General features: G+C 37.3%; 3 protein-coding genes and 1 long non-coding RNA gene across 8 annotated transcripts in view; 2 read left to right on the forward strand and 2 right to left on the reverse strand.

Annotated features, from left to right (window-relative positions):
* LOC117902144 (beta-1,4-glucuronyltransferase 1) overlaps positions 1 to 8,906 on the forward strand; it is a 64,813-nt gene extending 55,907 nt beyond the window's left edge. For 2 of the 3 annotated variants that reach the window (XM_034813282.1, XM_034813281.1), the window contains 5 exons: positions 5,669 to 5,921; positions 5,988 to 6,892; positions 6,950 to 7,146; positions 7,210 to 7,322; positions 7,379 to 8,906. In XM_034813282.1, coding sequence (XP_034669173.1) covers positions 5,676 to 5,921; positions 5,988 to 6,892; positions 6,950 to 7,146; positions 7,210 to 7,322; positions 7,379 to 7,576 — 1,659 coding nt within the window. In that variant the 5' untranslated portion in view covers positions 5,669 to 5,675 and the 3' untranslated portion in view covers positions 7,577 to 8,906. Of the gene's footprint in view, positions 1 to 3,245; positions 3,266 to 5,668; positions 5,922 to 5,987; positions 6,893 to 6,949; positions 7,147 to 7,209; positions 7,323 to 7,378 lie in introns of those variants that run through there. The other variant, XM_034813280.1, reaches the window with a different exon arrangement.
* LOC117902153 lies at positions 1,484 to 17,133 on the reverse strand. Its single transcript, XR_004649366.1, has 3 exons — positions 16,798 to 17,133; positions 11,006 to 11,016; positions 1,484 to 1,497 (listed from the first exon to the last, which is right to left on the reverse strand). It is a non-coding gene; the product is annotated as an uncharacterized LOC117902153 (long non-coding RNA).
* On the forward strand, positions 11,034 to 15,852 carry LOC117902150 (protein obstructor-E). 3 transcript variants are annotated; one of them, XM_034813289.1, is made up of 2 exons: positions 11,034 to 11,237; positions 15,006 to 15,852. In XM_034813289.1, exons 1-2 carry the CDS (start codon positions 11,183 to 11,185, stop codon positions 15,677 to 15,679), a joined length of 729 nt encoding a protein of 242 aa, XP_034669180.1. In that variant the 5' UTR covers positions 11,034 to 11,182; the 3' UTR covers positions 15,680 to 15,852. The 3 variants fall into 3 exon arrangements, with proteins under 3 accessions (XP_034669180.1, XP_034669178.1, XP_034669179.1); XM_034813287.1 differs by lacking the exon at positions 15,006 to 15,852 and adding an exon at positions 14,076 to 14,928 and having other exon boundaries at positions 11,039 to 11,237; XM_034813288.1 differs by lacking the exon at positions 15,006 to 15,852 and adding an exon at positions 14,082 to 14,927 and having other exon boundaries at positions 11,040 to 11,237.
* A 2,310-nt stretch (positions 17,134 to 19,443) lies between the features above and the next one.
* LOC117902149 (neuroguidin) overlaps positions 19,444 to 25,443 on the reverse strand; it is a 59,117-nt gene continuing 53,117 nt past the window's right edge. The window contains exons 2-4 of the mRNA XM_034813286.1: positions 20,086 to 20,765; positions 19,838 to 20,025; positions 19,444 to 19,778 (exon numbers count right to left, since the gene is read on the reverse strand). Coding sequence (XP_034669177.1) covers positions 19,639 to 19,778; positions 19,838 to 20,025; positions 20,086 to 20,765 — 1,008 coding nt within the window. The 3' untranslated portion in view covers positions 19,444 to 19,638. The remainder of the gene's footprint in view (positions 19,779 to 19,837; positions 20,026 to 20,085; positions 20,766 to 25,443) is intronic.

Genomic DNA, 25,443 nt, shown 5'->3' on the forward strand with positions numbered 1-25,443 from the left:
CAGCTACATACACAATTTTGAAGATAAGAGAAAACTAAAACAATTCTGATAGATATTCATTATTATAGCCAAAATTACGAAATTCTTGTTAAGTGCATGTACATACATATGTACATATGTACACTTTGGTACCATGCAAACATATACATATATTGACTGCACGAAGCGTTTCACAAACGTTCATACTCGTTTTTCGTTGGTTTGGCAAATTGAAAACTCATAAAAATTCTCACGTTTTGCTCCAAATCGGTACGTTAGACTGATTTGAAGCGAGTACTTTGCATAATCTCCATAGGCAGCAGCCAACCGAACAAACAAAAGCAACTACAAGTCACACAAGACAGAGTGAATAGCAGAAAACAAGAAAAAATCATAAACCAGAACGAAAGTAGAGATTTTTGGGGGAACGAAGCTTAAGATACCCATGAAGATTTATTTAGTTTTTTCGGCGATTCTAAAATATCAAATCTTTGGATTTGTGTGTTTTGGAAGAGTATCATAAAGCAGGAAAAAGAGATTGTAGATTTTCTTTTAATTTAATATTTCTATGACTTCTATATATGTAAATGGAAACCGATTTTAAGGTTTTCCTAAGTAATTAGAAGATAAAAAGAAACAAGTACAAACAAGTAGATGAAACCCATATAATCTCGAGAAGTCAGCTCCCTACTTGGAATACTTTCTGCTTGGCTGTTATCTAAGGGTACCCAAGTCTCTACTGAATTTAAGTCTTCCAAATTTCATTATACCTTCTTTAAGTGTATTGAATAACCATAGCAAAACTGTCAGCTATTGAAGTCTGGGCCGTAGACACGATTATGATGCCAAATGTGATCATAAAAAAAGAGAAGTGAAGCCCAAGACCGATTCCGAGTCTGAAAAAAGACTTGTTGCCGAGTGTTCTGTTCTGTTAGGTTTGGTTCTGTTCTGTTCTGTTCTGCTGCCAGAGAGCTCAAGCTTTTTTTTATCAAATTGTCCGACGGTCAGACCGCAGATTGTGATGCTGTTTGGCTGTTTTCTTGTTGCCCGCAAAAATTGTAGTTGTTTCTTGTAGTTGTAGGTTTCCTGTATGCGTAAAGATGTGGTCGGGATTACTTTGGGGAGTTGTTCATATGTGATGTTTGAATGCTAGCCGCGCCGCGGGCTATGCAAATTCATCATCATACGAGAGGTACGACAAAGCCCCAGAAAAACACACAGCCACACACACACGCACAGAAAGAGAAAACCGGTGGCACTTTTGGGTAACTCTCCAGGCGGCCCTCGCATCACGCCACACTACCACAGCACACTTGTCGATGGTGCAATGAACTCCACTCCAGAAGAAACCATCGCTCAGACAATCCATCAGATAGATTTCCAGAGCTAGCTCGTGTGGACCCCCAGGGGCGCGCAATGTCCGTCCGTCCGTACCTACTAATGAATGAATGAATTTGATCTGATGTCCAGAAGCCGCACCAGGCGCCCAATAAATTTGTGTTTCATAGAAATCTTTAGCTCCGAGAGACATCCATTAACGTGGATCGTTTTTGGGGGCAACAAAGTGCTCTTAGGGCGTGGCCTGTTCTTAATTGTAATTGTAATTTTTTTGTTTTGAAACCTTTTTGTTTATTTAACACTCGCTGCGTGTTTTGCAAATTAATTTTGTGTTCCCGCTGAATATTTGCAAGATTTTTTCTTCTTACAGTTTTAAGGCCTCTCACAGCAGCCAAAAAAGTTTGACAAGCGCTGCGTGACTATCTGAAAATGAAAGAAAGTTTTTTACAGGAAGTGGTGTGAAAACTTTCTGCCATAATGAGAGCATTATATGGGGAATTGATTGGGAAGGGGAATCAAGCACTTTAAAGGCGATTTCTATAAATAAATACGTGAATACGTGCCTCAAATGAGTATTTTTTTATGCTGCTGCTGCTTCTGCTTGCTGCTGTTGGCCGGCTATCAAAAAGCAGCTTAAAAAAAACGTTTTAGTACTTTTTTGCAAGCAAACAAACACAACTGCAGTTTCGGATGAGTAAAGCCTCGCCTCACGTAGTCATGTGATACTCGTAATCGGGGCTTAGTTAGATATATTAAAATGGTTTGCACAATTATACTTTAGTTGTGCAGAGAATATTGTTTTTTTTCCCCAGAGTTTATGCAATAAATTCAGCTTTTAAAAAACAGAGTATTGTTCTTTGGTTGATACATTTCTTAATGGATAATATTTTATAATCTTAATGGCTACCCCCTCGACTATGTTTCTTGATAGATATGTATATCCCTTAAGTGCCCATACTTTAAGAAAAGGCACTGATAACTTACACTTACACCCGCCAAGAAAGGTCTAATTGGAAAATAGAGACATACTCGTAAATATCCTCTCTGACTCAAGTCAAAACAACACTTAAATTGTTTTCGTGCAACTACTGATAGTGCAGGTAAAATGATAAATAAATGTTGAGCTGCTTTTCTTCGGACTGTAGAACGGGATATTTAAATCAACAATAAAATTCTATACTTCTGCTTATTGTTTCAAATGACTATCAATCCAAAAAGTTGCACATTTCAGCTGCATTTGAAAGTATATCCTGTTCGCTCTACTGTAACCGTTTTGTTTGTAAACAAAAAAAATCTCTGACATGTTAATTGAATTTTCAGCGAAATTTTACGTTTTTTTTGTGACTAATGGCTGATGACAGTGATCAAATGTCGTTGCACTCTCGTTTTGCAGGGGCATTCCATTCCATTCAGTTTTTTTCTGTTTTTTTTTTACCGGGAGCAACACGCAAAATTAAATGCAAAACTCGTTTCGCGCGACCACCTTGTTTGTTGTTGCTGTGTCAGAACGAATTGTGGCTTTGGGGTTTTCGCGCCAACTGCACTTAAAATCTACTTTAAACGCCATTAACTCATCCGGAAAATGCGCAGAAATAAGAGACATTTAAACAGCACACATCTGCGTCTATTTATATGTAAGTCTAGAGCACAGAGTGGAGTTCCCGTCAAAACCGTAACCTACGCAAGCGCTTCCTGTGCGACATTTTGCTATGGCTAATGACGCTAGCCATGATAACATAACCAGTGCCAGTGCCAGCGCAAGTTATTCTGATAAGAAACGTAAATAAGCTACGTAAGTAGAAAAGACGTGCTGCTGTCCAAGCTGGTGAGCGGTGAAAAAAAAGATATATCCACTTGCAAAGCCAAAAGGTCCAACAGTTTCGTGTGAAGTGCTCAACCTTGCGGTCCGTCGTAGTCGGAACATGGAATCCCACAAGAGACAAGAGAGGTACTCCTCAAATTTAATCGTTGGTTAACCAGGCGTACAGGCTTTGTTATTTTCTCTCGGAGTGGAACCTCATTTAATTATGCCTCACATAAATTTTGAACATCGCGCGTAAAGTGATTCACACTTATTCAAACCCGAGTGTTAATGAATAAATTCCTGTGTTTACGATTTTTTGACTGTGGATAAAACTTTTTATGATAAAGGCTAAAAAAGTGCGGACAGCCAGTTAGTTTCGAAACTATCCATATCGACACAGGAATCGACTTAGAGCAATTGATAAGAATTGATTTGTGCTCTAAAATGCGATGATTATAAATGTTTACGTTTTGCTTAATTGCCGTATATTTTGTTGCTTTGAAATTAATTTGATTTATAAAAAATATTCCACTACACTCGTATCTACTTTTAAATCAGTTTGAAAATAGATAAGTAGGTAGAGCGACAGATGGTAGTTAGATAAATCGATCGATTGTTGTTTGAAAGAAGAAATCAATTCATAAAATAGTATCCCTAAAAGTTGAGGTTTAGGAGAAAACGAACAAATGCATTTACATACATACATATGTACATTTATACAAAATGTCAAAATAATAACATCAGATAAAAATATAGGGCTCCTATTCTCTTGCCTAAGACGCGAAAAAAATGGATATGCAAGCATATTAATTTATTGTAATGTAATGTAATAATGAAATACATACATATGTATGTACATACATAAGGACATATGTATGTGGTGTAAAATGTGCAAAATAATAATGAGTCGTCTTGTATAATAAATACCTTGAATCTAATGCTGAAATGCTAAAACATATAATTTGAGCTTTTTTTCTCACACAAGTTTGTCGGGATTTTCACAAAAACAATATTGATAATTATTCGAGAGGTTTTTACTTTGTACATTAGCAACTTATCAAAAGCACTTCGATGAGATCATCACTGTGTTTTATCCATGATTCGCTCTGCCCAATGCAGGTAGCGCGCCAACTTTCCTATTGCAATATGTGCTTCCATTTTCCGTATTTTCCGCGTTATACATATGTACATACTTACATATTCACTTTTCACAATATAAATATTTATCATGCGCGACTTCTACGTGTTTTAATAATTTTTTTCGAGGCTACACGAACATGATGCTGTGCTGGGATTTTGATTGACTTTGATTCTTTCTACCCAACGCAGGTAGTCGAAGAGCATGGGGCCTAATGGGTGGAAGAAAAGTGAGAGTGGCACTACTATTGCAATGCGATTGACATATATTTGGAATCGAATGTTCTGGCACGCTAATAGTTTCGCCAAAGCAACGGGTGTTGCGATGTGAGCACCACATGATACACATACCCCAAAAATTAGTGAATCTTTGAAAATCATACATTTTTTGTAGTTTCTTTCCAAAAATATGATTCAAAAACTGTAGCAGTCACTCTAAAACTGTAAACTAGTATTTTCGCACACAAAGCGCCACCTAGTGGAAAACAAAGCACGTGAAGTTTGGCACAAACTAGCACAGATGGCGACACTGCTAGCAGTTATGTTATCGGCAGCTAACAGTGTTATGTTGAGGGAAAGTTATCTTTTGTGAACAGAATTTCTGTCCATAATTTGTATACCCGGTACTCGAAGTGTAAATAGGGTATATTGTTTTTGTGTAATATCCCCCACCCCTTCCAGAAGCCTGGTTTATTGTTGTCATTCTTTCTCGCTCGCACACTCTGCCTCATGCAGTGAGCGGCTCTGGGGGATGATCTGTAGATGACAGATGTAGACAACATTATAAATGTAACATTTGAAGAAATCAAAATTACACTAAGGGTACATAAATATGAGTATACAAATACACTGACTGAGGACCGGGTATACAGGTTTTGACCTTAATACTCATTTTGTTTGCGGTAAGAATTTGTTGAAATAAATTGTAATTTCTCTTCCTGTTGTGTGAATGGAAGAATTCAAGTAATTTGTATGCAATTAATTACTGCTTTTGTTTTATAGGAAATATAAATATACATATACAAATTGTAGTATAACTGAATTATCTTACGCAGTTATCCAGCTTTTTCTTATAATTCGAACAAAACGGGGTCTGTTATGAGAAGTAATGAGCAGTTATTAGACCATAATAAATTTTAATTGTAGGCAAGATTAAAGATAGTCTTTAATATGATTTTATGGCGATTATTTTACCATAATTGTGAGTTTTGTGTGGCCTTCAGCCAGTTATTTCTTAGAAATATGTGCTGAAAAAGCTTAAAAGATGTTTTTCGTCCACTAAGTGCCTCAGTTTTAACAAAAACATTTGATGGCAGTCTTCACCGCCATATACCCTGCTTTACCGCCTATATTAATCTCTTAAATCGCTTCAATTAATCAACCAATTTTCCCTCATTTTCTTCTTTGCAGCTACAACATGCGCTTTGAGCCGTTGGGCCAGAAAATGTTCACGCGCCGAAATTGGCTGTTGCGCTGCAGCATTCTGATAAATGTTGCCGTCATTCTGTATATTGGTAGTCAGCTGATGATTGGCGGCGGCAATAATTTCGCCAATGGCGGAAGCTTTATGCTGCAGGAGCAGCAACAGCCCATGGTGTCGGCGCTACAAATGGCAGCAGCGTCACAAGTGCCACAGCAGCAGCCAACGCCCAAGAATCAGAATGTAAGTCGCTTAAACCGAAATCCAATAATATCTCAGAACTAACCAAATATGTATATCCTCCTTCAGTCCGCAGCGATATTTGAGGCAGAGGAGCGACTGCTGGCGCATGCGGATGCCACAGGCGCAGCAGAGGTGGCGGCAGCAGCAGCAGCGGCAGCAGCTGCGGCGGCACAAGCAGCTGAGGCGGCGCTTCCTGTTCCAGCGAACGACAGCGGTGGAGCACCCAGCCTGACCGATCCCAACCAGCTGATTGGGAATATCGGTGCAGGCGGCAATGCGGTGCCAAATCCCGAACTTAACAACACACAATCCGACAGCTACATCGTCACCGGAGACGAGAAGGAGCTGGAGGAGCGCGTGAGATCGCTGATCAATTGCTACGATCGTGACTATCATCAGCAGACGCTGCAACGCGGTGACTTTTGGGTGCTGCAGAACTACGTGCGAGCGGAGCACGGCGAGGTCAAGTGCCACGAATCCATCACGTACACCACCCATGCGGATTACACGTTCCTCGACAATCTCATTCCGCTGCTGGAGCGTTGGAGTGCACCCGTGAGCATAGCCATGCATGCGCCGGGCACAGATTTCCAGCCCACCGTGGACTCCATTCGATATCTGAGGGAGTGTCTGCCGGGCAGTCATCTGGTGCGTGCCTACACCACTTTTCACATATACTTTGGCACAAAGCACATACCCCGTGCGGTGCCCAAGCCCCAGGATGTTTTCAAGACGGGCTACAACTGCACGTTGCCGCCACCGTACTTTAACATCACGTCGGGCCATCTGTATAAGGCACAGAAGAAACTGTTGTATCCAGTGAACGTGGGTCGGAATATAGCACGCGATTCTGCACTGACGCACTTTATTCTGGCCTCGGACATAGAGCTGTATCCGAATCCGGGTTTGGTCAAGAAGTTCCTTGAAATGATTGCTCGGAATGAGCAGTATTTAAGGAGGAAGGCGCCAAGGTGGGGTTTAACACAATCTTGAAATATCTTGAAAGACTCATATTCATTTATTTTTAGAGTATTTCCCCTTGCCATCTTCGAGGTGGAGGAGAGTTCCCCTGTGCCTCATGACAAAACCGAGCTGCAGGAGTTCTTGCGCACAGGCAAGGCGATACCCTTCCATAAACGCGTCTGTGCCAGCTGCCATGGTGTGCCCAAGTCCAAGGAATGGATGGCGGCCAATGAAACGGATGAATTGAGTGTGTTTCACATAGGTAGGACAAGAAGACACGCTCCTAAAGCCGATAAATTACTCACAGAAAATTCTCCATCCATAGGCAAACGCACTGGCTACTATATCCATTGGGAGCCCATTTATATAGGCACCCATGCAGATCCCCACTACGATGAGCGGCTCAGTTGGGAGGGCAAAAGTGACAAAATGCCACAGGTATGGTACCCATGAGTATATCTCCAAACCTCAATCTATAAAATGCGTTCTTTCAGGGCTATGCGCTGTGCGTTTTGGATTATGAATTCCATATATTGGATAATGCATTTTTGGTGCATAAACCGGGCATTAAAGTGCTGAAAAAGGATAATCGACGTGCCATGTTGTCGGGCAAGACGAATCAACTGATACGAAAGATCATTTATCCCGAACTTAAGATCATGTATGGCATGCGCAAGGGTTGTGGCATATAGTAACTAATTCTAAAGCCGGATTTAAGCGGACTGAGAGCCAAGGCAAAGGCGAAAAGACTACAGCAACAACCAGCAACACTATTACTATTTGCAATGCCATAGATGCAGAAATGTAAAGATAGATTTTATCTATCCAAACTATGGCATTAGATGCGCCCTACAAGTGCGCGTCTCTAAAAAATATTAGCTAGAGACTTAGCCCTAGGACTTAATAGAGGCAGAGAGATGAAGCATTAGCGTAGATAGGCTTTAGTATATCAGATCTGTTTTTCCAGGGTATGGGATCAGCCTTCAGTGATCGAGTGATCGTAAGAGCAAGAGCCCGGCTTAAGTACGTTAAACGTAGTTCGATTTATGTGTGTTCTTTTTTTGAATTCTGCTCCGTAAAATCGGTGGAACCAGAAGGGGTAGTATGGTTCCTACTTGCATACTTCCTTCATCTAAGCTTCCTGTAAATATTATTCATTACCGTAGACAGACACTCGAGGATTTGGTTGGATAAATATCTCTAATACGAGTACTACTACTCATAGGCAGTCATTATTCAATTACTATTAAGTTAAGCGTTTACTCTAGCCTCTTTACAACTAAGTTTATATTTTAGTTTAGCCGAATTCAAACCCATAAACATTCACAAGAGTTGAGTTGAGTTTTGTTTGTTCTTTTTTAATGTCTCTTTTCGAAATACTCAACTTTTTGTATGCCAGAAACGAGAGAGATGAGATCTAAATATTTTGTTATGGTTTGTACTGTTCTGAAGCTTTGTCTTGGGCCATAACTTGTAGGTACTACATTTCTGTTTTAGGCCAATATTATTTATGCATATGGGCAATTGTAGACTTAACTGCAAAAGACCAAAACGTAGCTACTCAACAACTTCGCAGAGAAATGTTGAAAATAAAAACAAAACTACGTGTTACGCATAGACTTTTGAGAGTTGCTAAAAAGAAAACAAAATTAGAGGGCTACCAGCAAAAAAAAAACACAAGATGAAAAACAAAGAAAGCAAATGCAACCGCATTGCAGTTAATGCAAAATTGAAAGAAAAAAAAACACATTTCAATAAGCGTAAATGGAAAAAATAAAAAACCGTGATATTTGTACTAGTAAAAAGAGAGACGGGAGAGTCGCCAGAGATGGGATGGAGGGAGAAACGTTAAATGTGTAAGCGACAAATGGTCAAAACAGAGAAGAAAACATTAAATAAAAAAATCCAAACTTAAAATTAGTTTTGTATATGTTTTTTATTAGTGTTGAACATTAAGTCAAACTTGTGCACATATAAATGTTAAAAACATCAAGACAAAAAAATCGAAACTAAATCGAAACTAAAAAATCGAACGAATGCTGAAGGTTTTTGTTTGTTGAATAGGCCTTATCGAAATAAATAATAATACAAAAATTTAAAAAAACTGCAGAGAAATACGAAATAAAATAAAGTTTAAGCAGCTGTTAATGGGTAACATAAATTAGTTTTTTGAGCGCGACTTGGGAACAACATACAGCGGTGTATCTATTGGATTATTAGCCCATAAGTTTTTTAGTTGAATTAATCGCTTTGTTTTATGCGCTCAACAAAACTTAGCAAAGACTCAAAAGAAATATCATTAAAAACATAAAGAAAAAAACCCAAAAATGCCCATTGTTGATAAAGTAGACAGAAGAAATAATACAAAAACCAATTAAAATATAGAATATACAATTTAAAAATAAAAAAAAATATATTTGTATTGAAGTAAAAAGTATTAAAGTGCCTTAGACAAAATGAAAAGAATATTAAATATTTATATAAAGACATGAAAAAATAATGATCACAATACCAGACATTTTCCTAATTTCCACATTATTTTTGTACATAAATACAAAAACTTTTTACACAAAAATATTTAGGTTAAGCTTCGAGTAGGTACATTTATATTTTGTGAATAGAAAAAATTAATTTATAGTTTTTGGGGCGCCTTTAGTCAGGGGTCCAAAGTACGCATATTTAAAGTACGTATTTCTTTCCTATTTAATTAGTCTTCTTAATGCGATATCTAGCCTGCCAACTATTATACGTTTAATTCTTTATAGATTTGCACTCGGCATGTTTTTCGCCCCCCTAAGTTATCGCTTATGGAGAATAGAACACACACACATAAATATAGTATATATTTTTTGTAAGAGTTAAGTGAAAAACAAAATAAATCTGCTGAGCATGAACTAGAGCTGAAAATGTTTAAAGAAAAAGGCTAACAAACACACACACAAAACAAACAAAATAAAACTGATGAAAGAAATGAGAGATGGTAGGGTATATAATGTAAAGAATGAGTGTAAAAAATAAAGACAAAAATCAATTTAAAAAATATATATATCAGAGATTTTGTACTTTTTTATTTGGCTTGGTGGAACCAGCATCTCGGTAACTTATGGATATTTATGGTTTGCCTGGAAGTGTGATGTTTGCTGAGAGATCATCGATGGAGTTGTTTTATCCAAAAGAATATTCAATAAAATGGAAGTTGGACACCCATTGGAGACATCGTCAATTCATTTCCAAAGCATTTATTGAAGCAAAACTATTTCCTGTCAGTTTTATTGGGGTTAAATAATTTGTAGCTTGATCTCTGCTAAATAATTTTTTAAATATTTTTAAATATTAAAATATACATACAATTAATAAATGCCCTCAAACACCTCTTTGAATTTGTATCTCTTTCCACTACTTTTGCTGTCGTCATTATATCTGTTTCAACCTGTTTACATATCAATAATCGAGTTCCTCTAACCACAAACTTCATCTAAAGCGCTTGAATATTCATCTTCAATGCTTAAATCTGTCTCTAAAACTTGTTTGGATTCTTTAATCAAATCCCAAACCCGCAGCCTAAAGCCTAAAAACCGCGATCATTATCAAACCCAAATTTGTGGTGGTTGGTACGGTGCCTGCCTGGCCTGGCCTGGCCTCTTCTCTTGGGCGCAGCCCGACCTTGACTTTAAGTTTTTCGATTTTCAGGTTTCATTTGTTGGCCGATTGAAAACAAAAGTGCGAAATATGCAAATCCGCAGAAAGAGCAGACATTAACATAAATTGAATAAATATTCGTGGCTGATATTTGATTAATACTTCAGACAGTTGCTAGCGCAGAACCTGCTGGAAGGAGGATGGAGCTGGCACTGACTCATCTCTCAAGCTTTTATTTTCGCCTGAAATTTATGCCATCTCGATGGCTTTGCTTTGCTTTTGTGTTTACTTGTTATTTATGAACATGTTTGGGTTTTTATTGCAACCTGAGGCTGTGCCAGCGACAGCAACGGCGACAGCGACTGAGGCTGAAAGCTGTCGCAATCTTTGCTGCTGCTGCCTGCTGCTAGAAGAAGATCAAGCGACGACGGGGACTGAGGCTTTACCGGCATACGACTTCAAGCTTCGCTTCGGGTTTGGACTTTTTTTTGTGCTACCAGTTAAGATCTGCGTTGCGTTTCTAGCGCTAAACAGTCGAAATTGTCAGCTCGTTGAAAGAGCATCGCAAAGCGCGTTCGCTCTATACATTTTTACACATTCCGAGTGCTCCCTCACACACAGGGACAAGGATATATCCTACACACACACATTCGTTTAATATGGCTAAAATAGTTATCAGTGCTTTGTTGTGCCTGGCCATGTTTGGCTCCATGGGTTAGTATTAATTTAAGGATCAAATCGTATACCAAAGCGAATTACTCTTTTGCATATACGCAAATCGGTTGTGTTTTACACTATACAAATTTTACGTACGAGTGGTATTTCCAAAGCGTAGACAACATATATGTACATTTGAATGCCAAAAGGTGACAAAAACAATTTTGAATACCGACAATATTTCTTTGTGAAATTACTTAACACATTGCATCATCTTCATTTCAAATTCAATTAAAAAAGTGTTACTTTTAGCAAGAAATCAATTATAGAATTCGGGAATGGGAACACATTTTAATGAAAGTGACTTTAAAATAATGAAACTTAAAGTTTTTATGCTATATAATAATTTGGAATGATTTCTCCGAATGTTTAATTAAAAATTAGGAAAAACAAAAATGCTTAATACATTTGAATGGAAGGGCTAGATTTTACTTAAATTTTAGGTAGGATATTCTGTGAAGTAATTATTCAAAATTTTAAGGATCTGAGGACTAGATTTTCGTGAATTAATTGTGTATGTTTAGTGGAGCTATGGTGATAAAGGATATTTTCAGTGGGTTTTCCTTCAATAATTATATTGTTACACTTTTAAAGCAAATTCCAATAATTCCAATATATTAAACAAATTGAATTAAAGTTGTGCCTAGAACAATTCCGAAAGAAAAAATACATGGTGATTTTAATGGGTTACATTTATTCAAAGTCTTCTAGTTTCTTCGTTTAAACACTTTTCCCTAAAATTCCCACTAAAAATCTGCCTCGTTTAATTTCCAACTAGTTCTCCTTCAAAATTCATTCACATGTCAAACCTTTTAATCAGCACCCCCTCCATAATTACACACTGCTTGAAGGCGCCACCGCAATTTTAATACAGCAGTGGCATTCCCGCACCCGCAACGAACATATCTGTGTGTAGCCAGTGAAACCTCACACTTCCCACAGTTATTCGTATTTTGCATAACAGCAGCGATAATTCAGTTGATTGAGCAGCGGCAGCCGCGTCACTGCGAGTCATTAGGCAACTGACGGCAGATGCCAGTCGAGTGGCATGCCCCTTTCAAGATTGCGTTGCCACCAAAGGGAGCAGAAACCAAAAGATATAAAGATTTCCCAACAATGCCAGGAAATCGCACGAGTTGTCTAAAAAACTAAATAATCATAAAGAAACTCTCAAAAAAATCCAAAAAAGCGTGGCTAAAAAAATGCAAAGTAATTAATGCGGAAAGCAAAGCGAACGAAACGAAAGACTGAGGCGACAAACTTTTTATTTTTCTTTTTCTGTGGGAATCTTCATTGCATTGAAAACTCTTCGATATTTCAAGGTCAATCGATGAACATTTTTTATTCGTACAAATTTGATTCACACGCGGTGTCTGCCGATCAATATTGCATAACCTTTGGCTAAAGCTAAAACGGGTTTTAGCCGTTCGTTCGTATTTGTCGTGTGTAGTCCGAGAGGTACATCTCCTCGATGCGTGCCCCATAGCCGGTTAATGTGACCTTTAAAGCGTCTCTTTGCTACGTCTTCTGGCAGCTTCTTTTTGATTTTTTTTCGGAGCGGAGGGAGTCACAGAGAGAAATCTTATTGAATTTAGTCCAACATTCGAGCACGTTGCTCAATTTGTGGCTTAAATGAAGGGGGAAGCACGGATTGGTGGTCAGTGTGGGGTGTTTGAAAGGAGAAGTGCAGATGGCGAACAACGGCTTAAGGTGCAGGGAAACTTATCTACAGTTGGTGGAAAACGTCTGAGGTTTACTTTATGTGTGGGAAAATCTGCAGGCTGTTAACATATGTATAGAATGTACATATTTATGTACATACATATGTACATATATCGTTTGATATACAAACCTTGGCTTTTTCTGCACGCGAGCACTAACAAACATTACCTTCTGTTAATTTTTGTTTAAAATATTTAGTAATACATTTAATTACTTTGTAATTTCTATAAAATGTCGCTATTTATTTCATTATTTATACGGAAAGCCAGTAATTATTTCCATATTTATACGAAAATTCAAAGTAAAAAATTCAGTAATTACTTCCTTATTTATATGGAATTTAGTAGATTATAATTATAAAGTATTAGTAACAAATTAAATTCCGTTAGTTTAAAATCCAGTATAAATTTTTATAATTTATACGGAATTTAGGAGAACTTCAGGAATAAAACGTACTATGCAGAATTTTGGAGTTTAAAATCCAATAATTATTTTTTAATTTTCACTGGAATGTGTCAAAAATTCATTTAAATTATGAATAAAGTGACGCATTATTAATTTAATTTAAGCAATTTTTCAGCTTAAATGCTTCACGTTTTTCTTCCTCATTCCACTCTCACCTGTTGCTCGTCAAACAGCATTTCTCGCATCTGTATAAGCACTTAAATGTTTATAAAATACACTCCCAAGATCAATATTTCAACTGCTCAATCGAAACCTCGTCTTGACTATGACAAACCTTAGATAATTTCATGCAACAAAGGCCCATCCACATCCCCACACTGAACCCAAAAGCTAATAGTCGAAGCGTGTTATTCAAACACATTTCTTTCGTAAAAGTAATTGAAAAAAAACCCACACGGGTTCAACAAACGGGGTGTGCAGTGCCGCATACAATTCATTATAATTTCAAGATTCGCTGTAATAAAAAAAAGACGACAAGACAATGTCAATGGGCGTTGGCCCGGGCCCCGCGAATTGTTTCTATCATAAAAAATAGTTTCAAAAAAGAAAAAAAAATAGAGGCAGCATCTCCATCATACAAATATCATTAGAGGTAAGCTCGCCCGCCCCCTACCAACCAACCATATTGAACCTCAAATTGTTTTTGTTTTGCAGCTGCCGCTGCTGGTGGTGCGTGTCGCGAGGCGAATGGAACTGCTCCTGTTTCTGGCTCCTGCGATGCCTATATCGAGTGCAAGAATGGAGTGGCCGAGGAGAAGCTCTGCCCCGATGGCCTCTTCTACAATGAGAAATCCACTGGCTATCCCTGCGGCTATCCCATTGATGTGGAGTGCTCTCAGGGACAGTCCCGTCTGCAGTCTGCTCAACCCACGGAGGATTGTCCTCATCAGTTTGGTTACTATCGCATGGGTGATGCCAGCCACTGTGGACAGTTCATGAATTGTGCATCGGGCAAGGGATTTGTTTTCGATTGTCCTGCGGGTCTGGCCTGGAATCCGGCCACCTACAAATGCGACTGGCCCGATCAGGTTGAAGAATGCGATGCCGAGGCCTTCTTGGGCTTCAGCTGCCCGGCGCCAGCCTTCAAATCGGAGCTGCTCGGCGAACAGGAGGCCGACTATACCTTCCATCCGTCACAGGACAACTGTCAATTGTATTTCATCTGCATTGAGGGACGTCCACGTCGTATTGGCTGTGGCGAGGATCAGGCCTTCAATCAGGAGCTCAACCAGTGCGATGACATCGAAAATGTCCCGAATTGCAGCAGCGAAATCAGGGAGAAGGGCGCCCAGATCAAGGCGGCACGTGCCCATGCCAGAAGCCAAAAGAACTAAAAGGAGAACTAATCCCATGCAACAAATTGTAAAGCCATGCAACATGTGGCATACGCGTTTGCTCGAGTTTTCTAGTCGATAGTTAAAGATCGTTTGACAGATTTGAATTGTAGCTTTTGTTTTTTTGCACAAAAATAAAGTACGAAAATTTGTTAAGAAAAATGAAGAAATCCTCGTTTAATTGTAAAAAATATTCAAATTAATTCCCTTGCTAAAATTCAATATCATTTTTCTTTCCTTTCAGTGCTCTGCTCACCCGAGTGCCCCTTCCCAAATGGTCGTTTTGCCTCTGGTGATCAATGTGATGCCTACACAGAATGTCTGGATGATGTGCCCACAGCGAAACTCTGTCCCGACGGTCTGCTCTTCCATCAGCGAACCAAAGCCACTGGGGAGTGCACCTATGCGCCGTATTCCACCTGCAAGGAGCGAGCTCGCCTGCAGCCGGCCAACGGCACAGACGAATGCCCCCGACAGTTCGGTTTCTATCCGAATGGCGATGAGACCAAGTGCGGTGTGTACCGCAACTGCGCCCATGGTGTGGCCAGCATTACCAAGTGCCCCGAGGGTTTGGCCTTCAACGAGGAGACGTACCAGTGCGACTGGCCCGATCTAGTGGGTAGCTGCAATGCCGAAGCCTTTTTGGGTTTCAACTGCCCTGCCGCTGAGCCCGTGGATGCCATTGCACCTGAGGTGGATGTCGGTCCCGAGGGAGAGCTGCGCTACTATCGTCATCCGCAGACGTGCAAGAAATATTTTGTCTGTGTGAATGGACATCCACGTTTGTACAACTGTGGCAAGTATTTGGCCTTCAACTCAGAGTCGAAACTCTGCGATTTCTACAACAAGGTGCCCGAGTGCTATGCTCTGCTCAAGGAAAAGCAGCGGCTGAAGGCCGAGAAGCAAGCAAAGTTTTAAGGGGGAAAGAGACAGCGTGAGAGAGAGCCCTAAAAGTTTTGGCCCAGCGAGAGGCTGACAGCTTAACATTTCCTGTGCAATAATTATTTTTTATTTTTTGTAAATATGTAACTGTGACGTTGTGTTGTTTGCGTATTGAATAAATGAGTAAAATATTTGTATATGTAATAAATTGAATAATGGTATCAGGGAAAAAAATGGGAAAAGATAAGGGGAGGTAAATTAAGAAAAATATCGGACAGCCAAAAATAAAAAAATTAAATAAAGGAAAGACATAAAGGAATAATATATTTATAATAGAGTTGAAGATAGAGTTTCCTTGGGACGTGCTTTCTCTCTCAGCTGTGAAAAGGAAAAGGATTGCATAGCTAAGAGTCGAAAAAAATCCAAAGAAGAAATCTTAAAAAAAAATACCAAAGTCCCCGGTTCTAGCACTGAATTACATAAGTGTATTCATGAAGTGAATTTTGGAAGTAAGGGCATTGCACTTTGTTGATTATTTCTTCGGATCTTGTAAATTCTTGCAGCCTTAGCACTGGCTGCATCCCATTGCTGCTTCATTAGCCCTTCATCACCGTCTTAAATATTTAAATTAGTAATGATCCAGATCTACATACGTCCATATGTATGTGCATATACGCACAAATCTTGTATGCTTTTACCTGTAACGCAATAAAATCTGCCAACAACACTACACATAAAAACAAAACTATCTCGACTTTTTCTTTAGTTTTTGTTTTAATTTGTAATTTATCAACCGTTTCGGATTTACGGCTATGGTTTTGTTTTGTATTTGTGTGTTTTAGAATTTATTATATTATAGTTATGGTTTTAAAGGTTTGTTTTGCTTATTAGTTATTGGTAGATTAATTAAACTTATATAAGTAGATCAATTTTACATATGAGGCCAACCATTTTGCACACATTTAAACATTATTACATCGTAAACTTATCATCATATCATTATCATCATGCTCCTTCCTCCATACTGTTTCAGCATCCATTCTTCATCGAATTCCGTGTTTTTTTATACAACATTTATTCTTTTTTATGTTAAAACAATCTTTTGTAGAACCAATTGCCAAATGTTAATTTTCTTCATTTTGTTTTTTCTTTACTTTTGAAAATAATTTAAGCTCGAATTTTTGTGGTGTTGATTAAAAAACATACGCATACGAATATTATTAATGCATTCATTTTTTGTATCACTAAGTCAACCAATTGCTCACGTTTCAGAAGATCTTAGAGTTTTGTTTTTTCAGCTTCTTAAGAACTAAATGATCCATTCGATCCATTTACCCACCAATGGGTACCACATCCAGTTTCCATCCTCTACAGATTTCCTTCTTCTTTTGGCTATAAAAATTAAATTACATTTTTTTGTTTGTTGTTTAGATGTTTGTTGTTGAACTTTTTGCACTATTTTGTTGTTGCGTGTGTTGTGTTATTTTCGATAATTTTAAAATACAACAAATGAATGTGTTCATTTTTGGTATATTTTTTTATTTTAGTATAGTATTTTTTTATGTTTTACAAAGATTCTTTCGTTTCGTATCGTATCATTTTTTGTTTTTGCTTTGTGGTGCTTGGCTAAGGCGACTTTTGTTTGGTTGTTTTTCACTTTTGTTTCGTTTCTCGTTTCTCTCTTCTCGTTTTTTCTGCTCTCTTTACACTTTTTGCAATATATTTTCTTATGCTTTTCTTTCTTTCCACCGCATTTTCACATTTCTCATTTACATACACAAAAAGAGGAACAATTTGCATTTTGCATTTGTAATGGAAATTCAAATGAAAATAATATTAACAAAATTAGAATAAAAATCTAAAGCGATTTGCAATTGTCGATAGAAAATGATAGAGAAAAAATACCATGTTTTAGTCATCTTTAAGTTTGGTTTTTTTTAGTAAAATTGGTGCTAGAAATTCGGCTATTAAATTTATTTAAGTTCGTACACATCGATCGATCGCTTGAGAAAAAAAGTTTTACATTTCATTTTCATTTTATCGTTTTCGTTTTTTCCTTTCGTTCGTTACATTTTGTTTTGTTTTTCTTATTTTGTTTTGTTTTGTTTTGGTTCGTTTTAACATATTCAGTCTTTCAGCTTTCAACACATAAATAAATTAATTAAATTAATTTATTTGGATTAGATTTAAGAAAACATTTCTGCTGTTTGCTGTTCTGCCTGTTTGTTGCCTGTAAATAATTTCGAGTTCTATTGCATTTATGTGGTAATTTCTTTCTTCGCTTGTCCTTGAGTCTGCCTTACGATCCATCCATCCATACATATGTCCGCCCTGTCCTCTCCTTCATAAGTCCAGTTAAAGTTTATAGCCAAAAACACGACAAAGTTCGTTTGTCTCTCTTGAGAAAATTTCGAAAAAATTTCACGTTTTTCTTTTTTGTCAAAGTTGGTTGTAAAAGCCAAAAGTTTTGCTTTTCTTTGCTTTCTTATATAATCTTAGTGCTAGGATTTATGGTTTTTTTTTTACATTTAATGAGAGTAATTATTATATATTTTAATATATTTCTCCTCACATTCCTCCTTCCAACCATCAATTGCGCGCATTCTCCATAAACTGCTTTTCGTTTTTGTTTTTTTTTCATAATTTTAAAAACTTTTCAAGTGGACGTAGCATCTCTTTCGTTTATTTTTTTTTTTTATTCAAAATTTTGTTTTTGATTGATTTTAAATTTAATCATTATATATATATAAGAAATATATAAAATTTTGTGTCTAAATTCAGTTGTTTTTAGGAGTTTTTTCTCTTTCAAACTAAAAGAACTTTCCACACGGGTTTTTTCTTGCTTTTTTTCAAATAGTTGCTCTGTTTTTTATAATTATTCTTTCATCTTTTTTTTTTTTTTTTTTTTGGGGCTTACGTTATTATAGTTCTATATAGTCTTTCTTTCTTTCGTTCATTGCTTTTCTTTTTCTATACGCCAACATAAAAATTTGTTGTCAAAATTGTTTCGTTTTTTGTTTGTTTTCGATATTTTCATTCGATTTTCTTTTTCTTACTGTATAAACCGGTCTCTTGTTAAGGCATCTGCTTTTTGTCACTGAAGTTTGTTCGTTTTTTGTATTGTTGTCTTGTTTTAGTTTTTTGTTTGCATTTTGGAATTTATTTATTTTTTTTATTTTTACAATATTTCTTGTCTTGTCTGCATTTTGGAATTTTGTGGTTTCATTTAATCTATTTCAACTCAGGTGATTTTTATTCCAGAAAAAAACTAAAGCTTCTGCCGAAAGATATCTTTTTGCCCAAAAGTTGTTTAATTTGGATTTTGGTTTGACTCCTAAAAACAACGAAATATGTTTTGGTTATCATTTAAGATTAATTTTGCTGTGCCTTAAGTGTTACATTTTTAATTTTGAAATTTTATATATATACTTTTTTTTGTAATATATTACTAGACAAAGTTTTTAATTTGGAATTTAGGTTTTTTGTTTTGCTTAAAATTTTCTTAATTTAGTTTTACGTTTGCATAATTTTGTTTGTTTTAATATTAAAAATTGAAACTTAAAATTTTAATTTTGTGGCCTAAATTTGTATGCAGTTTACAATGCGCATTTTCTTTTTTTTTTATATATATTTTATATATTATTTTCTTTGGAATATATTTTATGGTTATTCTTAAAACTCTTAAATAAAAACAATTAAATTAAATATTACAACTATTAGATAAAAAAAAACACAATTTTTGTAGTTTTTGATAAAATATAAGAAAACTTTAATGGAAATTTGATTATAAAAAACGTAACATTATCCAATGAAAATATCAACTAAGGTTCTTTAATGGAAAAACAATGCATATAAACGGCTTCTAACTAAACGGAAAAAGTTAATGGAAGATCTTAAGTAATCAATAAAAACTGTTGAGTGTTAAAAAATGGTTTAAACACTATAATTTTGTGCCACTTCGAAGTGGTTTTGTGTGCTCATCATAGTTTCTCCGATTAGTTAAATTTTCGCTTTTTTCCACTGCCCTTTTTCTTGCCTTTGCCACGAGATTTGGCCAACTTGCGCTTTTTGCTGCCATCGCCACGTAGCGCCGATTCGCGACTGATTTCACCCAAAATCTCATCGCCGAGTGTGCCTGTTATGGATTGTAAGGATAAACTTTTGTCCTTTTAAAGCGTATTACTAGTGTCTTACCCAACGTGGTCAACTTCCTTTGGCGATGTTTCTCCGCTTTGGTCACTGGCAGACGCATCAAATAGGTCTCCTCGTACTCTTGCTTCTCCTTTTGGGCATTGGAGAGTATCTGCTGGGCCCTTGAGCCTGATGAAATCTCTGTGGGTGCATCCAAATATTCCTCTTTGAGGTCTTGCAGCATGGAGGAACTAGAAAGAAAAGTGAAAATGTGAACGGAGATTCGGAAAAATAGAATTTCAAAAACTCACGTAATGGCCCGCTTCTTGGCCCTGTCCAGTGCCTTTTTTTCCTTGTCTGCATCCTTTTCATCGCCATCGTAGTACACTGGTTTGATGCGTGGCGGCACATAGACGCCCGATTTGCCTGCTGTTGCCGCCTTTCGTGGTTTTTTCGCAGATCCTGCCTCACCTTTATCATCATCCTCCTCTTCATCACTGTCGCTGTCTGCCGCCGCATCATCGTCCTCGTCCTCGTCATCATCATTCTCTGCTCCTGCGGCACTGCTCATCATCTCATCGGGATTCGGTTTATAGAGTATGGGATCTGTACTGCTCGACACACCCGTGGTGGCTGTCTTTACCAATTTATCGATCTGGTAGCGCAACTTGTGATCAATGGGTCGGATCTTTTCCAGCACAGTGCGTATCTCAATAAGACGCTCGATCGAGGGATCACCCTCGATGGTCTCGCCGGAGCATTTGCGCAGCACCACATACGTCAGATTGATCAAGTAGTCCAGCAGCATGTGATATTTCACCTCCAGGAAACTCAATCCATACTCTGTGGTCAACTCGCCGCGTTTCACTCGCTGCAACATGCCCTCCACAAGATCTGTCACCTGTTTCACATTGCTGTTCATCTCGCCCAGCAGCTGGATGGCCTGCGGGATGTCCTGTTGGCCCTGCACCTCACAATCGTAATCCAATGCCTGCAAAGGTTAATACAATAAAATTTTATTTATTAATAAAAAGGCAGAGAGAGAGAGAGAAATCTGACAGAACCTTCATGATGTTTATTGCTAGTTTTTAAACTTAAAAGAAAATACGTCAACCTACGGATTTTAATGTTTGAAAATGTTCTTAAAAAATAGTTGGTTTTTATGTCAATTCTTTTGGGTAAGTGATGGAAAATGTATGAAAAAATTGGCAAGCTGATTGAGGTAGAGTTTTGCACCTCAATCTTAGTTGCTACTTTTACAAGAATTCGTACTTAATTCTTTTGTAGAACTATTATTTAATTCTTTCTAAGAATTATTATTTAATTCTTTTGAAGAACTATTACTTAATTCTTTCTAAGAATTATTATTTAATTATTTCTAAGATTTATTATATAATTCTTTCTCAGAATGCGAGGACTTCTGTTTTTTAATTTGGATTCATTAATGATGCTTATGCTTGACTTAATTACAAAATTATTGAATATCTCTTGGGTACGAATATTCATAAGAATGTTCTTTACAGTGGGAAATTTCTCTCTGGCACCCCATAAAGCGTCTAATTCAGAGGCTTTCTATTTTTCATATATTCTTTATTCAATCTTTATTCGTGGGCTCTGCTCCAAGCACACAATATTTCATTTAATACCACACACACATTCCAATCCCACAACATTTGCCCCTCCATGCTTGTTATGTATCGTTTGTTCAACTCATTTGCATATTTTATTGGTTGCCATTTAATTATTCGCAATTTTACAACATTTTTGGCCACAGACACAGCCTCCACTTCACTCCCCACTCACTGGAGTGTCCAACCTCCATGGCCCCAATGGGGCTGTTGCTGCTCTTTGACCGATGCGGCGGCCTATGGTGCATTTATTTTCAATTAATATTAATAAAGCAGTTCGCATATGGAACTAGGGATAGGAAAGGCATATGGACATGGAGTGGGCTGTGCGTTGAAATACGGGGGGTTTGCAGGGTATATTTTAGAAATTAATTGCATTATTGCATGGATCGGTATTTTATTTATCTCTCGGTTGTTATTTTTTTTTAATTTAGTTTGTTTTTGTCATTTGTGGCCTGTGAATTTGCGTCGTCGGCAATTTACAAAACAATTTACCAAATAATTATTTAGATACCGAAAATTGCTCATCGAGTGGCAGGATGCAGGATGCAGGATGCGCAGGGTTATGTACAACCCGCAGATTTTATGGCACTTTCTGTCGCTCTGCAAAAATTTGCATATTATTATTGGCAAATTATTTTAATTGCATTTTGTGGCCAGGCTTTATACTAAAACAAAGTGAAATTCCACTCGAAATGTGGCTAAAAATGTGAAGTGGTGACAAAAACCCATAGCCCATATGTTAAACAATACAATTTCATATTGCATTGCGTGGAATATTTTTGTGGGTACAGTTGTGTCAAAAGGTTGTGCGGAGAACAATCTGTCTATGCTTTCCATTTTGAGGTGGCTACATTTGTATTGTTTACATGTCTGTACAGTTGTTACAAAGGCTTTTAATGGGAAGATGAAAAGGTTCCCTTAAAGTTTATGTTTGAAAGTTTCTTAAGGATTATGTTTGAAAGTTCCTTGGTATTCTGGACAGACTTTTTCCATTAAGTAGTAGAATAATCAGCTTTTGGTGAATTTTTTTCAATAGATGTTGATATGAGAGTGATATATACATATAAATAAAGCTAAAACAGTTCAACTATGGAATATGTATAAATATCTAAAACTGTAACTATAGCTGCTAACACACTAATTCATGAAAAGTAAGCATAAATGAATATATTTTGAATAGTTTTATATGCACTTTTAATTCCTGAAAAATTATCAATATAAATTTTCCAACTCAAATATATGTACATACATATGTACATATGTATGTATTTGGGATAATATAAGGAATAAATGCAAAGATAAGCGCTATAACTTCCTAAGAAATACCAGTACTTGCAAACATTTTAAGATTAACTAAGCTTAACTTCTTGTATGTGAATTTAAGAAATTTTCATACAGTCTCTCACTACTGAAAACGCATTCTAAATACTAATACGAAATTTCCTCCCAACAAAGCCCACCATTGCATAAACCGCAAAAATTCGATTCTCTATTTGCGAAATTTGATGAAAAAACAAGAAAACATTTTTCAAAGCGTTATAAGCAGAGGCTGCAGCAATATGAACGCAATTACTGCCGCCATCATCATCATCGGTCGAAAATAGTCACATCCTCCTCTCTGCGCCTCTTCTCTGGCAGTGCCAAACAAAGCGTTAAATAAAACGCGGCGCATATTTTAGTTCAAAAAAGCAACAGCCAATTGCAGAAATGCAGCACAGCACTGAGACCCCCACAAATAACCCCAAAATGAGATGGGCATAACGAGGCTGCCATTATAAACTGACGCCCCGTAACACAGTGCTATAACAACTCTACGCACTGCCCAGAGCTATTTTGTATATGGGCCTGGGCCCAAAAGCAATTACAACAAAATGGCAAACTATGGCACACGCATACACCCTTCTACCATCCCATACTATCACCCCTATAGTCTACCCTTTTCGCACTTCACAGCCTCTGCACCTCCTATCTGGCATTATCTCTACCGCACTTTTCGGTCCCTGCATGGTGTGTGCGTGGGTGTGTCTGTGCCGAAATGATTTTAAATTCGAAGAGCGTTTTGTGTAATTTTCGATATGCAGCAAAAACAACAATGAAACGCAGGAGGTGCCCAATTTAGAGATACGAAGATGTGGATGACCTCTAGAAGGGAATTTTAGATATAAACCTGAAGTCGTTTTTAACCAAAGGAAGTACAAGTGTTGCTGCCAAACGATTTCTCGAAACCCATATTTTTTCTTTTATTTGCATGATATTGTAATCAGATTTTAATGGAAGCTAGTTTGTAGAAATGCAAGCCACAGGTGAAAGAAACTTTGGACCATCTTAGCCATAAAGTTGGTTAGTTGAAGAAAGATTATATTTATTGAACATAAATTATAAATAAATTTACATACAGCAACAATTTTTTCAACCGACTATATCACTCCTGTATATTGTATAATATTGTATATAATATTCAGCGTCCCACAAACATGTCTTCTAACACATAACACCCTTCCTTTACAGGGTATGTATTAACAACCGATTTTCTCTCCCTCTTGCAACATAACTTTGTTGTTGACTTTGCTGTTATCGCTGCTGCAATGTTCTCGCTGTTTTGCATTAACCGTTATTTAGCAATGGGTTTTATGTGCAACATGCAACAACAACAACAACAACAACAAAAACAACGAAATGAAACGGACCGGAACGTAAGCCCAACATTTGCGCCAGTAAGTAGGCAATGCGAAAATGCAATTGAATACATTCATGGGTGTGTGCAAATGAATCGATGGGTGAATCCAGGGGGAGGCTACGAATGGAGGGGGGAAGGATGTCCTACGAATGGCGGTAATGGTGGCTGTGGCATGAGGGTGGCCCCTGGGCGAGAGGCGACTGTAAATACATTCATATGTACTCGGACCATATGCTGAATGGCTGGCTGGCATATACCCCCACCTTTTGCTCTCGTAGCTGCCATCTTTTTCGCACGAACCAAATGTTTTTTGTTGTACTTTTTGGTAGGGCCCACCATGTGCATCATGAATAAAATATAAAATGCAATTTCTGTTGCAGTGGCAGCAGCCGCCAAAAAAAAAGGAAAAATACCCGCCCCAAGCACCGAAATCGCTGAATTTAATGACAAAATTGTTGATGCTGTCTGATGCAACGTACTACCCCCACTGCACAAACATCCCTTCCTCCCATATATCCCACTACCCTTTAGAGTTCTTTCCCCCACCATTCTGCTGCTGTGGTTTAATGCTGTGTCTCGTCTGCAATTATCATTGGGCAGGCAGCATTTTTGGTTTCCAATTTATATTTATATTATTTTATGCATTAATGTCATAAATAAATGGGTGCATAAGAGTGCTGCGGAGGGGCACTGTATACATGCATATGTGTGTTGGTAGGGAGTAATGTGTGTGTATTTGCGATTGTGTTTTTGCAGTGCACTGCAATAAACCACCTTCAGTGGGTTGGTTTATGTGTGCGCCTGTGATAATTGCGCAAATCCATTGCATATTTATGGGCCTTGATTTTAAATTGGCATTTTCACATTTCACATTTCGCTTTTAATATTTGACAGTCGATGGTAGTACTATGTTTCATTAGAAGTTTTTAAAAGAACTGTAGATAGACGAGGGACTTTAATTATTAGAGGTGGCATTAAAGGCAGAGGAGGATGTCGTATAGCCAAAACAGAATGGCGATAGACTTATAATAGGTAAGGTATGAAGAGAGGTGTAGAAGGGGAGAAAATGGAAGAAAGTGTTTATATGTATATCTTGTAGAGTGAACAATTTCCATAAGTCTGTCTTTCGATTTGATGCTGATCAATTGTATATGTACTTTATGGGGTCGGACTCCAACACTCTACGTTACAAATGTACATCCACTTTCCACACAAATACAATATACCCTAATTACTCTTCGAGTACCGGGTATAAAAATTAGACTCGTACAATGATTAGAAAAGTTGATTTTTGACACAAGAGAATAAAATAATACATGTTTGGTCGAAAATAAATCAGTCTGAATGCTGACATAAAAACA

The sequence above is a fragment of the Drosophila subobscura genome, chromosome U, assembly GCF_008121235.1.
Source record: "Drosophila subobscura isolate 14011-0131.10 chromosome U, UCBerk_Dsub_1.0, whole genome shotgun sequence".
Taxonomy (NCBI): Eukaryota; Metazoa; Arthropoda; class Insecta; order Diptera; family Drosophilidae; genus Drosophila; species Drosophila subobscura.